Genomic DNA, 15954 nt, shown 5'->3' with positions numbered 1-15954 from the left:
GTACCCCATACTCATTCACATAGGGTGGGGGGCCGGTATCCGGGGGCCCCCTTATTAAAGGGGGCTCCCGGATTCCGATAAGCCCCCCGCCCGCAGACCCCGACAACCAACGGCCAGGGTTGTCGGGAAGAGGCCCTTGTCCTCATCAACATGGGGACAAGGTGCTTTGGGGTGGGGGGGCCGCACGCCCCCCTCCCCCAAGGCACCCCCCCATGTTGAGGGCACGCGGCCTGGTACGGCTCAGGAGGGGGGGGGCCGCCCGCTCGTCCCCACCCCCTTTCCTGGCCGGCCGGGTAGCGTGCTCGGATAAGGGTCTGGTGTGGATCTGGGGGGGACCCCCACGCCGTTTTTTCGGCGTAGGGGGTTCCCCTTGGAATCCATACCAGACCTAAGGGCCTGGTATGCTCTCGGAGGGGGAACCCACGCCAAATTTTTTTCAGAAATTTGCCGTCGAGTTTCCCCTTGAGCTCATTCTCTGCTTGGCCGAGGCAAAAGTCGCCTGGCCTGGGGCGACTTGTAAGTCGTCCCAAGTCGCGCTTGAAGTCATCACAAGTCGTTTTGAAGTCGTCCCAAGTCGCCGCTGTCAAGTCGTGTCCAAGTAGCCTGATCAAGTCGCCTACAAGTCGTGTTGCCCCTGTGTGAATGGGCTCTGAAGATGATTATTATTGGGGTTAAAGTTTTGTGAATTGTATGTTTTTAAATTTTACTGCTTTATTGAATGATTATTTGAGCGCATCACACTGTTTACTTTTATTAACGTTATTTGAAGTGTCACATGGCGACTCTTCACTTACGTCTTTTGTGCTACCTGTACTGCACATATGTCCATACAAAGCACCACGTATTGCCCATTCTGTGCATGTGCCCGAACTAGTGCCATACTGCATCCCCGAGCCAGCTCGCTACCCCTAATATGCTTTCATTCCTCAAGAGCCCATGCGTCCCCTGAACAGGGGGTGTCTTCAGGGAGACCCTGCAAGGCAAAGGAGCCCCCTATAGGCAGAAGCTCCGCACACTAGAACTTTAAAAGCACATTATGCTGCAATGACTGCACAAAAAGGGACATGAAACAATCATAATGTAAGGTATGTTGCAACATGTATTCTTACTATTTCTCCTTGAAGGGTTTTATACAATAGGTTACAGCATACTGTCTTGGAAAAAAAATCTCCTCTAGTCAGATAGCCCCTTTATACCCAAACAGTATTTTGGGACTATTTATCTTCTAATTTGTTGTCAGCAACTTTTGCTGTAATCAGCAGGACATGCCAATTCATCTAAAGAAAACAAACACCACTCATGAAACAGTACTTTGATCTGCTGTTATCTTTTAGAAGCATTGGAGTTAGTTTATAATATTACTTTTTCTTGGAACAAAACTGAGGATCTCTGCTTACCACTGTCACATACACCAGGGCGTTCGTTATGATGCCCAGACAAAGCTATTGGATGTAATATCCAGGTGGCGTCAGGCATCAGCACCTTGCTCTACTGACCTGCCTGTCCAATGGTGATACATGCAGGAGGCTTCTCCCATTTTCCTTTTGAAATCAATTAGACTTAAAGTGAGTGTTTGCTGTTCCAAATTAGAACCATGAGACAATTTACGGTATTGCAAAATGTTCTCTCTCTGCATCTGTCTACAGGATGTATTTTTCTAGCTACTTAACCATGTGTTTATATATCAAAACACAGTAAATCAGTGTTTGTACCTAGTTAGTAGCTAAATGCGAGGCCCAATATTGTTCTTGCACAGGAGATCTTTGGTGTCCAAGTCCACCACTGTCACCCAGGGTCACTTCAATCAGATTTTGATCATTTATCTCAAGGTTGATTCATCTTACTTGTTGGAAATCTTTGTGAAGACAAAGGGAGGTTTATTAGCAGAGATGTGCAGAGTGGAGTTGTGTAGAATATGTAATGTACGGAATGGAGAGGTGTGGTGTGGGTTATATGATGCACATAATGGAGGGGTATGAGGTGCGTGATGTATGGTGTGGTGTGGTAAAGGGTACATAATGTATAGAGTGGAGTATATATTGTGTAGATTGTCATATTGTTAGATCGGAGACAAATAGAGGTTTAACAGAGATTTGCGGAACAAAGTATGTGATGTACAGGGCAGAGTGGTATGAAGTATGTGATGGACAGAATGGGGTGGTGTGGGATATGCAGTTGACAGAGTTGGGTGGTGTAGGGCAGTGGTTCTCAACCTCAGTCCTCAAGTACCCCTAACAGGCCGTGCTTTGAAAACTTTTCTTAGATTAAATAGCTCTTATCAATACCATGTCATTTATATTGATTTAAAACCACTGTGCAAATTAAAAGGAAAACCTGAAAACATGGATCGTTGGGGGTACTTAAAGACTTGAGGTTGAGAACCACTGGTGTAGAGAAAATGATGGACAGAGTGGGATGGTGTAGGGTACGCAATGGACAGAGAGGGGAGGGGGGTGTGGTGTAGGCGATGGACAGAGTGGGGGGGGGGGTGTGGGGTACGTGATGGACAGTGGGGGGGGTGTGGGGTACACGATGGATGGAGCGGGGGGGTGTAGGGTACGCGATGGACGGAGTGGGGCGGTGTAGGGTACGCGATGGACGGAGTGGGGCGGTGTAGGGTACGCGATGGACGGAGTGGGGGCGGTGTAGGGTACGCGATGGACGGAGTGGGGGCGGTGTAGGGTACGCGATGGACGGAGTGGGGGCGGTGTAGGGTACGCGATGGACGGAGTGGGGCGGTGTAGGGTACGCGATGGACGGAGTGGGGCGGTGTAGGGTACGCGATGGACGGAGTGGGGCGGTGTAGGGTACGCGATGGACGGAGTGGGGCGGTGTAGGGTACGCGATGGACGGAGTGGGGCGGTGTAGGGTACGCGATGGACGGAGTGGGGCGGTGTAGGGTACGCGATATACAGGGTGCAGTGATGTACCATGTGGTGTGGGGTACATGATGCACAGAGTGGGGGGGGGGTGTAGATGTGATGCACAGAGTGGAGTATGAGATTTACAGACTGGAGTGGGGTGGAGTATCTGATATGTAAACTGAAGTTGAGAATATGCAAAGCATGTTTGTCTCAGAATTGTTCAGAAATGTAATGATAATTATAGGGGGTAGTAAATGGCAAAGGTAGGGAGCACATTATGGAATTCCCTTTTAAATAGGGTTCTGTCAAACTTCATGTAAACAGAGAGTTACACATGAGAATTCAGAAAGCAAAACTGAAGGTAAAAATACAGCTTACACATTTTGTGTAAACTGTTTAAACTACTGTAATGCCATATATACAGCTATTGTGTGGGTGAGCATTCTGCAGTTTCTGATGTTACTTCTGCTTCTCCAGGCTACTACTTGGAATATAGAATGAAGCCCACTGGTGCTGTCCCTCCGTCAGGCATTCACTTCCTGTAGTGTAAGCCCTCCCAACCTCCCCCCTTCCAGCCTAAATAACTAAAATAGCCTGACTGGCTCACAGATAAAGCATGTTAGTTTGTCTGCAATGTGTATTACTACTATAAGGCCTAACTGGTACATAGTACAGTCCCTGCTTGTCTTGGCCTAATTTCTGGTGTGCATGTGATTATAAGGGTACAACAATTTTAAAGCATAAAGCTTAGGTGGAGGGAAAGTAAATATAATTTCTAACTATATTACCATAGCAAATTCTACCCTGTGCTGATTTTTTTTTTTTTTTGTATTCATAAACTTAGCATGACTCATATTTATATGAGACAATTAATGAAAAAACCTTGTCTTCTATAGCTGGCTGCCAAAACTCAATATGAAATATGAATTGTCCTTTCCTTTCACCTCGCATTGGTGCTTTTATTTGCAATACAAAATTTGTTTTCCTGTGACTGCGTGCGCCCGGGAAGGGAGAAATGCAGACCAGCAATCCCATGCCCCCCAGAGGGAAAAACAAAAAAAGGGCAGCATTCTACTCCCGCCGCAGTACTATAGCCTGAGCCAGATGTCCAGCCTTCACCCATCACGGCGGGTTCTGTCAGCCACAGACCAAGGACTGGGTACCCTTTTATGAGGGTCCACTCCCTTGGACCTGTACAGCACCCCACAGGAAATGCCTTAGTTCTGAAGTGCCCAGGATTTCCGCAATGCAGGGTCCAGCGCCACTCGGGGTCTCATTGCAGGCAAAACCTTGCAGTTGCTTCTGTTCTTCTTTATGAGGCTCGGGTACCATTTATCTTAGCATAGCAGCTTTTCCTAAATGGATCCGATTGAAAAAGCTGTCCCTTGATTTGTCAAAAACTGACTCGAGACCTTTAGCTTCGAGTAAAGAGAGTATAAAAGGGACTGTATCCGCCTTTTAAGACACTGGCGGAAAAACTGAAGTACTTCCTGTATGTGAGGGGTTATATAGACGGGGACTTCCTGTCTTTTTTTTTTTTTTTTATTCTGCCAGTGTCCAATCACCTATAGGTGGCGTATAACCCAGGTAGTAATGTATATGGCTGCTCTGTGTCCCATGATAAAGGAAAATAATCTTTCTAATGACAGTGCTGCTCTTGGTGTTCTGTAATGTTTATGATATGGACTGCTTGCACAGAATTTGCTTTCACTTGTAGTTCAGTGCTTATCGGGTATATATGGTTGCCTGTCAGACCAGCACTTTATGACTCTGTTTGAAATGTGCTTCCTCAGTGATCCACACACAAGATTAAAAAGAAATGGCTATACCGCTGTCAGTGCACCACTACTTCCCAGGATTCTCTTCTTTCTACTTCAGTATTAAAATTTTAGATACAGTTTCTCATTAATAAATGTTCTAAATTGACACGGGTTGTAAAGAAGAATACATGGCTCTGATAAATATAAAGCTTTAAATTCAAGAGCACATTCAATTCTCCTGTGATTAAAAATAAAAAACAATTGGCAGGTGATTGCTATGGGGGTGCAGCTGAAGAAAAATGGCAGCTGTGATATTGGCACAAGCCAGCACTGTGTAACTTACTGACGACTCTGCTGACTGTTCCATAGAAGCAGATAGGCTGTACTCGCTGTATTCATCACATGGGTTTCATTTTCATTTCTGACTGGAATAAACCTTCGATGGCCTGTCATTTTATGAGGTATATACTGTATAAAGGGCTGTTTCATAACATATTATTTTTGGAGGTATCTATGTCAACATGCTTTATAACCGGGACAGGAAGTGAAAGCCAAAAATCCTAAATGGAGACACACCTAACAATCAACATCAGAGTTTCTAGCCTTATTTTTCTCTCTCTTGAGACCAAAAAATTGGCACTTGGGACTTTACATTAGAATAGTTTGGTAATGGTTTCTTGTTTTTTGTTTTTTAAAACCCCACTGGGTAATGTGTATAAGTTTATAGGTCTACTTTGATCATTTGAAACAATTCTATTAGTATTTTGTTTTTACCTTTTTTATAATGCCTCTTGAACAATAGGATTCTGATTTTGTTGTAGACCAAAATGTATGGCTACTCTGTGCTGCCAAAATGATAAATAGTTAAAGTGGTTGTAAAAGCTAAAGGTTTTTTACCTCATGCATGCTTTGGTAAAAACCCTCAGTGTGAAGCTCCCCGCTCAGCCCCCCCCCCCCAATACTTAAGTCTGATCTCGATCCAGCGATGTGCATGAGACCCAAGGCTCGCCCAGGTCTCTCCCTAGTGATTGGCTGAGATGCAGGAGCCATTGGCTCCTGCAGCTGTCAATCACAGCCAGCGAGACAGAGGGCGGGGCTGAGCCGTACTCTGTGTCCTATGGACGCAGAGAGCCAGCTCGGGAGTGAGCATGCATGAGTGCCCCCACAGCAAGCCTGCTTGCTCTGGAGGCACTCGGCAAGGGGGAGGGGCTCAGAGCGGCGGTGGAGACCTGAGAATAGGAGGATTGGGGTTGCTCTGTGCAAAACCGCTGCACAGAGCATTTTTTTTCCTTTTTATAATCACTTTAATGAGGGCTCTTTATTTTATTTCAAAAGTTTTTATTAGAGATTTTGCATATTACAGATAATACATGCGGTAAAACAATGGATGAGGTATTGTAACAAACTTACAGGGGGAGAAGTGAATCAGACACTATTGGAATACACTATGCGTCTTTACGTGTAGGTACAAAATTTGCAAAGTAAACTCAACTCGTGTGTGAGAACATTCGACATTAACCACAGTGGAGAATCTTCAGGGTTCTCTCACTGTACGTGTTGTACCAGAAGATCACCAGTTTGGCCATCCCACCCAGTCACCCCCAAGGGGATCTAACTGTGCACGGGTGAGAGGTCGACCCATACAGCTGTGGTCCTCGTGGTAGCGAGGGCCCTTTAATTAATATGTATGTTCACACAGGAGTGTCATGAAATTAGTAGGCCCATATGAAAGATAAGTGGGCCCTAGGCATTGATAAAGAAAAATGCCTCAGCTACATTGAAAATTAATGAACAGTAGACGGTGGCTCCTGTTCATTCATAAACTGAAGCATTGTAAACGCAGTTTAGATGCTTCATTTGTGAATGGACAGAGTCAGTGATCAATGACTCTGTCCATTCAGAAACAGAAGGGGCAAGTAAATTACATGTTTACCAGCCCCTTTCCCCATTCTCCATCCTGACAGATCTGCCACAGCAGCTGGCGGGAGAGCAGGGATGCCGACAGCTCTGCGGGGGGGGGGGGATGACACTGGAGGACACCGGGGGGACCAGAGGATGACACTGGGTGACATCGGGGGGGCAGAGGATGACACTGGGGGACATTGGGGTGCTGGGGGATGACACTGGAGCACACTGGGGGGCCGGAGGAGCACACAGGGACAGTCGGTAGTGAGGGCAGTTCCGAGCACTGATTTCCCTGTATAGCTTTCAATACAGCAGCTGAAAGCCACGGGAGGAAAGAGGAGAAGCGGCTATCGGCTGCTTCTTTGAAACCCATACAGGGAGATCAGTGTTTGTATCTGCCCCCTCCACCTGTAACGAACAACCTGACTGTCAATCAGGGGCGGATCATCCATTAGTGCCATTAGTCCCCCCCCCATGTTCAACACCCCGCACCCATGGATGATAATCCACTGTGTTCACAGTTTAATTTGGTGTCTCTGGTGCCTAAAGCATAGATTATATATACAATTAGGAAGGAAGGGAATAAGAAGGTGAAGGAATTTGCTAGTCTTTTATTTAATTTAATGATGTGGACTGAATCTTTTCTTTTTGGTTTCATCTGTTTTTTTTTTTTTTTTTTTTTTTGTGGATAGACAAGACGATGCTGGTTCATTTTTTAAACAAGGGGTCAGAGTCTTGGTAGAAGATCAATCAATGATTGTATATGTCAATTTACTGTACCAAAAATCATTCCCAAATGTGGCAAAGACAGCAAGTCTGGATTACAATTTTAACTTTTCATGAAACACATCTTGAAACTGTATTTGTGCTTGTGTTCTATTTAATTCCATGCAATTGCTTAGCAGTAATAGTTACATGCACAGCAGTGAATTTCCCAAAATACCACCACAATAATTGCCTATAATTTATTTGTGAAATACTTCACCAGACCTGGTGTCAAGGAGAGAGACCATAGAGCTGAGATGTCTCTCATAGCAACCAAACATTGTTTAAAATTGAACTCTTGCCAAAGCCCACTAATGAACTGCAACTGCTGCATTTGTGAAAATTCTTATGTTCATTCATTCAGCCCGTACAGTACAGTAGGCTCCAAACCTTGGGTCCAAGTCTCAGCACCACTTTCATACTGGGGCTGCGCCGTGTTAGCAGTAAAGCGCCGCTAGTTTAAGCTGCGCTTTACCGTCATTTTAGCATTTTTCGGGGCACTTTTAACCCCCACTAGAGGCCGAGCAAAGGGTTAAAAGTGCCTGCGTTTTTGCACTGACAAAGCGCCTTGCATGCACTTCAGTAGCGCTGCCCATTCATTTCAATGGGCAGGGCATTTTTGGAGTGGTGTATACACCGCTCTGGCACTGCCTCCAAGATGCTGCTTGCAGGACATTTCCCGTACCACCCCAGTGTGAAAGCACTCGGGCTTTCACACTGGGGAGGCATGAGAAGCGCCTTACAGGTGCTATTTTTGCGCTAAAATGCCTGAAAAGTGCCTTCAGTGTGAAAGGGGTCTTACACTTCCAAGTGGAGTACACAGATGATAGCAGTTCCCCCACTCTGCATGACCTCCATTCAGAAAATGTATTGTATTTTCACAGAATACAAGGTGTTCTGTGATTTGAAAAGGGGAGATTGTGATATCCATCCTTACAACCTCCATTCACAGAACACCTTGCATTTTTCCAGTGCAAATGTCCACATTTCAGGAGTTTAGCTTTAGGAATTAAAAATGGGAGCAAGATTTGAGTCCTAAAAAATCCAAATCTGAATCTCCTCCAACCCTAAACTTTGAAACTACAATTTTTACTATGTATCTAATCCAGTTATTAAACTTTATACATGTTTATCTTTAGCTAAAATGTGTTAAACTAATATATCCCAAATTACATGACTGTTATAGTATTCACCTCCTGTTAATATACTGAGAAGCCTCATTTCACACTTATACATTCTACTTAAAGCGGGAGTCCGCCGGGAGTGCCCGTTTTTTTATTTTTTTTTTTTTTATTTTTTTTTTAAAGCCAGCAACTACAAATACTGCAGTTGCTGACTTTTTTAAAATAGTGACACTTACCTGTCCAGCGCGCCCGCGATGTCGGCACCCGAAGCCGATCTCTCGATCGTCTCTCGGGTGCTGCCGCCGCCATCTTGGGTATGGGAATCAGGAAGTGGAGCCTTTCGGCTTCATTTCCCGGTTCCCTACTGCGCATGCGCGAGTCGCGCAGCGCAATGAGGATGGACCCGCTGCCTCTGGGATCTGTGTGTTTCCCAGCAGGCAGCGGGGGACTTTCGGAAAGGGGCGTAATCTACGCCCCTTTCCGCAGAGAGCTATCCAGGAAGTGGGTGCAGATACCTGTACTGTACAGGTACCTGCACCCCCTCCCCCCTGAAAGGTGCCAATTGTGGCGCCGGAAGGGGGAGGATTCCAATGAGCGGAAGGTCCACTTTAGTGTGGACCTCCGCTTTAACTATAAATCTATTGTATGACTTTTTTTTTTTTTTTTTTTGCATTATATTCAATAAAATATTTGAAAAGAAAAAAAAAATCCAAATCTGTTTACAAGCACTGATCTGATGATCACAGAACACATTCCTCTCTGTTTGGCTGCATCACTTCCCAGCACATTACACTGCTTCCTCCAGTCATTTTAGATTCCATTCTAGAACAAGGAGGACAGAAACCTTTTCAAATGTTTTTAGTACACACACACACACACACACACACACACACACACACACACACACAAAACAGTGCAATGGCTTCAAAAACAATTCACAAACACAATAGAGTATTCTTAATAAATCATCATGCTCTGTGACAAGCATGCTAGGTTTAATTGTTGGTCCTTTATGAGAAAATGGACTGCTGTAATTCTGATTATTTTATTTATTTTTGGTATGCCCAATTTCCAATCTACTCTTCTCTAAACCTAACCATACACGTTTAGATTTAAACACTCGTAGAAAAATTGTTCACCTGAACTTCCTTTCTTGCTGTCATTAAGTTGACTAATTTTGTTTGGAAGACCTTTTAGATTTTCATCCAGACCTGCCATTTGGATGGAATGTCTAGATGTATTAAAAAGGTTTCATTACAAAGTGTATAATTACACAAATATGAAAACCACATTTACAGAATTTCATTGGTAAAGAATTTTTTTTCCCATCCTGCTCCTTTTGAGTTTTTGCTTCACTTTGGTTAAAAATTACCAAATTTCCACTAGAAAGTAAAAAAAAAAAAATGTTCTGAAAATTCAAATTTTTGTACAAAAACTAGTGTATGGTCAGCTTTAGTTTGTTCAGTAATGATAATAGTCTTTAATTTCCAGTAGTATGTTTTAGGACCATGTTAACATATATACAAGTAGATTACATTTGCATTCAATTGTACTTACTAATAGAGTCTCTAAGTGCCCGTTCACACTACCGCGACTTGTCAGGCGACTTAGCCGCCTGACAAGTCGCGCTCCGTTCTGTACTATGGAACCGTTCTAATAGGAGCGACTCAAGTCTCTCTGACTTAGAAAAAGGTTCCTGTACTATTTTTGGGGCGACTTCAGGCGACTTGCATTGACTTCTATACAGAAGTCATTTTGCAAGTCGCCGCTGAAGTTGTGTGCAGGTCGCGTCTGTGAGTCGTGCTGCAAGTCGCGTCGCCCCTGTGTGAACGGGCACTTACATTACTACTATTGAGTAGTAACACAAACAATAACAAGTTTATTTATATTGCATTCAAACCAACCTATCAAAATTATACTTATACCTTATCTGCACCTTTTGTTTTTCACTTGCATGTGCACTGGTCGTGTAGTTTCATGGTGTCCTTTTGTAGCCCTGTAAACACAATCTGTAGTAGAGTAAATCTTCACATTCCTTTTGTCAGCAGTTTCTGTTTTATGGGTTCAAAAAAGGCATGCAGAATGGCACTGCACAGATAACAGACAGAGATTATGCGTTGAGCTGTGAAGCCACAAGGAGTCACAGTTGGCTGCCCATAGTTAAGATGCCGGTGCCTGCCCCAGAAAGACTGGGGTTGGTGGGTGAGGATATTTCTGGATCCTGGGACAGGTAAGTGTGTGTGTTGTTTTTTTTTTTCTTTTAAAGTAAGCTGTGACAGTATTTGTAGCTGCTGACTTTCAAATTTTTGTTTACAAGGTGAAGAGCCTCTTTTAGGACCTGACACTTACTGTGAAGAAACTACATATCCCACAATCCCTTTGTTTCTCAGTCTAGTGCTCTGCAGGTGAAAGCTTCATAGTAATTAGATCTGACAGAGACCAAGCAGGCAGAGTAATGAAGGGAAGAGATGTGTTTTCATGACATTAGCACATTAGCACATTAGCACGCCCACAGTTTTAATGCACAGAGGAAATGGTGAGGCATAGACTGGAAGCTGCCAGAACAAGCAGTTACCCCTCCCTTAGGCTGACCATACACTATATACAATTTTCTTCAATTTCCTTTAGGTTTACCTTCAGCTTTGTAGTGCAAGGTCCTGCCTGACTGCATACAAATTGAAAGTGTTTAGGTTTGACCTCATATGGTTTTGGTAAATCTTAAGGAAAGTTGAACGATCCGGTCCACAAAATAATGAGGATCTGTCCCCTTCTGGTTTAGGCAGATTGGATCCAAGGGTAGCCGGGTATAAATGGACAGCAGAGTCTGTTTACTCCTGGCCACCCATAGAGCAGAGTGGGCTCTGTTTGTGTCCTCAGTCTGCAGTAACTGAAAGAACATAAATGTTTCATCCACCCTCTGTGTTCTGATCAGCAGGGGACCCCCCCCTTCTGATCGAAACGGAATCTGCCCAGTAAAAAAAGGGGCCTTATGCCTAGTACATATGATGACGCCAAAAACGGACGAAAAATACTGCCTTTGAAGCGATCATCCAATTAGTACACAGCTTTTGAGAGCTGGTCACGAGGGTCAAGTTCCATGGCTCGGGTAAGTAAAACTCGGGGGCCGGTCACTGCCATGTGTTTTTTCACCTTCATGCATAGGATGCATGAAGGTGAAAAAACACAGGTTTTTTAATATCTAGTTAAAACAACAAAAACATTGCAGTGCCTTTTAAAACGCTGTTACATACTTGGCTGTATCTGGTAAACAACTTATTTGTTAATATATCACTTTGTTACTTTGCCTATTGAATAAAATTGTTTTTTTTTTTTTTTTTATAAATGTCCTCAGTGTCATTCCTTGAACCTGGAAAAAATGCCTGTGGAAAGGATGCGGATGCGGCCGTGGTTAGAAGAACAGATAAATGCAGATCGAATCCCAGGATTGAAATGGTTAAATAAGGTACTGTCCTAATTTTTAATGTTATAAGGCATTTCCCTGACATTGTTGTCCTGTTTGAAGACCGTGCTACTGAGTTTTGTGGCACTATATAGTTCGGGAATAAGTAGAGGAGCAAGTCAAAAATCCTTTCCTTCTGTAATACAAATGTCTATAAAAAGTAACGTTTCCTCTGCAAATTTTGATTTGCTAAACCAACCCATCTGCTGCCAGCATTATTTTTATGATGATTGCTGCTGCGACATAGTGCCTGGCAGAAGGTCGAATCCTAGTTTAGTTTAGTTCAGTGCTGCTGCCATACTCCTTTGCCATTCTTTTAGCGGGTGAAAGGCCCATTTTGGTGGTGGTTCTGCATGCTACCTAGATACTTTTTAGTTGATCCAAGTCAATGTGTATGATTGCTCTTTGCTCCTAAAATATGATTTCCAAAGGAATCCAACAGAATTTCTACCATCAAAAACAATTCCGTGTAAGATTACCTGGAGGGCCCAAAGATTGATTTTTGGATTCCACAGGTTGTACCCTGCCCCAGAGAATTATAATGCGTTTTTTGTAGAAAATCATTTTTTATTTTATTTTTTATTTTGGCTACAATACCTTTTTTAAATAGTGTCAGAAATTTGGTGTTTAGCAGTCCACTAAATCCAATGGTGCTTATCTGCTCTTACACACCCCAAAATACAGCGCCTTAATACAGGCAGTCCCCGAGTTACGAACATCTGAGTTACGAATGACTCCTACTTATGAATGGAGGTGGTGTGATGTCGCTGTCAGCCGCGTGCGTTCCACACTGGTCCCGGATACATCTGAGCAACCATCTTGCAGCGCAGGAAACATCCCACACTGCAGTACTGCATGGCCGCAAGAGCCCCCCAAATAACATGACTGCATGCACAGAAGCACCCGGGACGTCCCACATCACTGCACAGGCTGGAGTTACACTTAGAAATGTACTATTTCGAATTACAAATAAATTAAACGCAAGAACAAACCTACAGTCCCTAACTTGTTCGGAACCCAGGGACCGCCTGTATAGGGTAACAAAGCTGTGCTTGTTTTCTGATCTTATTTCCACAAGACGCCTTATCTTGCTTCCTTACAGCTGTTTGTGCGTACAGTCAACCAGAACCGGGCACATTCACACCAGAAACTGCACTTTTTGCATGCACTGCATTTTAGTGCATTTTCTCGCATTTGCATGTGTTTCTGCACATTTGTGAGACTGCAAAATCCAGCTTGCTACTTTTTTCACTGCCCTGCATTGTAATGGTGTGAACTATGCCCATAGGATAATCTGGACCTTTGGACTGTCTATGCAGTGGAAATGCAGTCAAAAAATGAATCAAACTACATCTAGTGTGAATATGCCCTAAAGGTTGCTTTTAAATTGCATCCTTGATGATCGCTTTTTTTACAATGCAGCAGATATTTATTTCAGGGGCTTGTATAGCTCCGACAGTTTACACAGCACTTTACATATATATTGTACAATCACATCAATCCCTGCCTTCAAGGAGCTTACAAGCTGACGTCGCTAACTCACGTTCATGCATACACATACTAGGACCAATTTAGACAGGAACCAATTAACCTCCCCGCATGTCTTTTGAGTTTGAGAGGAAGCCGGGGTACCCAGAGGAAACCCACACAGGCACTGGGAAAACATGCACGCTCCAGGCAGATAGTGCTGTAGTTGGGATTTGAACCGACCACCCTAGTGCTAGGCAGGATTGTTAACCACTTAGCCACTACACTGCTCAAATTTCCCTGCTTTAACAAAAAAGGCATTGCCAAGATGGATGCATATTTTCACACAGAAATGTACCCTATGGTTGATTTGACATTACCATTCACATTGTACAAATATGTTATTCTAGAAGGATAGGTTAACATGAAATGGCTACAATGTGCTTCAAAACTAACCCCTGACGCTTATTTCACTTTTTTTTATTTTTAATTTATCTTTTTTTTTTTTTTTTTTTTTTTTTAATGCTTTTACCAAAGTCTGAAAATGTTTGTGATCGTGTGTAGCTCTGTCATACTAGCTGCAGCACAGTCTTTATTTAATAAATTATGTTTTTTTATGTCTTATTATGAAAGTGTGCATTGCACAATCCCCAATTTCAAGAGGAAATACATCTGACATATACAACTTTGAGATATTATGTTGGAACTTCCTCTTGGATCATTAATGTTGTAAAAGGTTTACATAAGGCATTTGAGGTTTGTTAGTGATTACGCAATATTTTTTATCACTTGTTAAATAGAACAGCTGTCAATAAAAATGGTAAATGAGATATTGATAATTTTTTTTTTCTGTGTATTACTGAAGATGAGAATTGAGTTAACTTGTTCCTAAGCCACAGGTTGGATAGTAAATCTCCATGAGTGCAAAAAAAGATAATGATTAACTTTATTCCCTAGCTATGGAGTTGTTTGTCAAGTCAAAGCTTGTACTGGGTCGAGTAGCTGTCACATTGAGTTGTTTTCTGTACAAATAGTACCGTCACTTGCTGTAACATGAAGGCACAGGAACAGGGGTGTATCTAAACTCCATTGGGCCCTGATGAAAAAAATTCTAAGCCAGGGCCCTCAACATTGTTTTTTTAATACCAGTTGGCATACCACGCACACTAATAAAATATACAACAATCTAGCTTGTATTAAGAAGAGAGCTGCCCCCAACTGAAACATGGCCTGTAGATTCCACACTGTTGATGTATTAAACTTTTGCTAAGTCTACCTTAATGATACCTCTTCCCCTAGTGTCCTATCCAAGAAGAAATATCTTATGATTGATGGTAATAGAACATATCTCTCTCAAGCTGTCTGTGGACACTCAACAGTGTACAATTGTTTAGCAAAGGTTTGACCCTTAGTGCCCGTTCACACTACCGCGACTTGTCAGGCGACTTAGCCGCCTGACAAGTCGCGCTCCGTTCTGTACTATGGAACCGTTCTAATAGGAGCGACTCAAGTCGCTCCGACTTGGAAAAAGGTTCCTGTAGTATTTTCGGGGCGACTTCAGGCGACTTGCATTGACTTCTATACAGAAGTCATTTTGCAAGTCGCCGCTGAAGTCGTGTGCAGGTCGCGTCTGTGAGACGCGCTGCAAGTCGCGTCGCCCCTGTGTGAACGGGCACTTAGGAGGCAGTTGGTCAGATGGCTATCCCATAAATATGTGCACATGGCTCACCCAAGCATACAGTGGTTAAGATTGGAGCAGAAGGAGGGAGCAAATGTTTTCAAAGCATCAGAATTTACTGTGGATGGAGCTATAACAATCAGGCAGGTGTCTGCTCTTTTCATAGCCTGAATAATGTGAAGACCAAACTTGAAGGGAAGCAAATATGACCTGAAGGAAACATGGGGACTTAAGGATGCCTGACCTCATCTTTCCAAATAATAGCTCTGCTCCTGTTATGCTGGCCATCAGGCTTTAATGCTTATGTAAGTGCCCTGGAGCAAGTCCTCATATAAGAACTTCTAACTCTTCTATAACTTTATTGATCTGCACATATGTTCCAGGTCAGTGATTGAGATAGATCATGTGATTTTTTTTTTTTCCTTCCTGCAACCATGGGTTGCAAGAAAGAAAATCACTAGACTTTTCCTACAACAGTCATTTTTGATGGGGAATTCCTCCCGTGGAGTTATTGTGCTCTCCCGATGGAGGGGTGTGGGGAACCATCCCTATCGGAACAACACAATGGAAAATCGCTAGCGGCTATAGCTACAGGCAGTAATCACATACTAGAAATTCAACATGCTGGTTGTACCCAATTCGATCATTGGATTGACTTGGGTACAATCAGCCTGCCCATAGGTGAATCGGATCTCGGCTGGCCCCTGCTGAACCGGCCAAGTTTTAAACCATCTTTTGCCAGCTTTAAAGTATTAAACCTACTTGATCAGCATAACAGCCAGGCAACTAGAAATGAGGGAGCTGTCATGTCGATCTTGCTTTCACTTCCTACTGTGTTGCTTACCTGGAACAGGCATGCAAGAAAAATTTTGATTTTCCATACTTCACTGGCTACATGCTTGTTCCAGAAGAGCGACTGTCTAGTTTGAAG

At 43.4% G+C, this 15954-nt stretch overlaps 1 protein-coding gene across 3 annotated transcripts in view; it reads left to right on the top strand.

Moving 5' to 3' along the window:
- IRF2 (interferon regulatory factor 2) overlaps window positions 1-15954 on the top strand; it is a 103146-nt gene that overhangs the window by 32524 nt on the left and 54668 nt on the right. For 2 of the 3 annotated variants that reach the window (XM_077477295.1, XM_077477294.1), the window contains exon 2: window positions 11771-11881. In XM_077477295.1, the coding sequence (XP_077333421.1) occupies window positions 11795-11881 (87 nt within the window). In that variant the 5' untranslated portion in view covers window positions 11771-11794. Of the gene's footprint in view, window positions 1-10510; window positions 10649-11770; window positions 11882-15954 lie in introns of those variants that run through there. The other variant, XM_077477296.1, reaches the window with a different exon arrangement.

Source organism: Lithobates pipiens, unplaced genomic scaffold (assembly GCF_037356315.1).
Source record: "Lithobates pipiens isolate NorthernLeopardFrog02 unplaced genomic scaffold, aLitPip1_a1.2 Scaffold_13, whole genome shotgun sequence".
NCBI classification, from domain to species: domain Eukaryota; kingdom Metazoa; phylum Chordata; class Amphibia; order Anura; family Ranidae; genus Lithobates; species Lithobates pipiens.
This window is presented reverse-complemented; position numbering and strand designations above follow the sequence as displayed.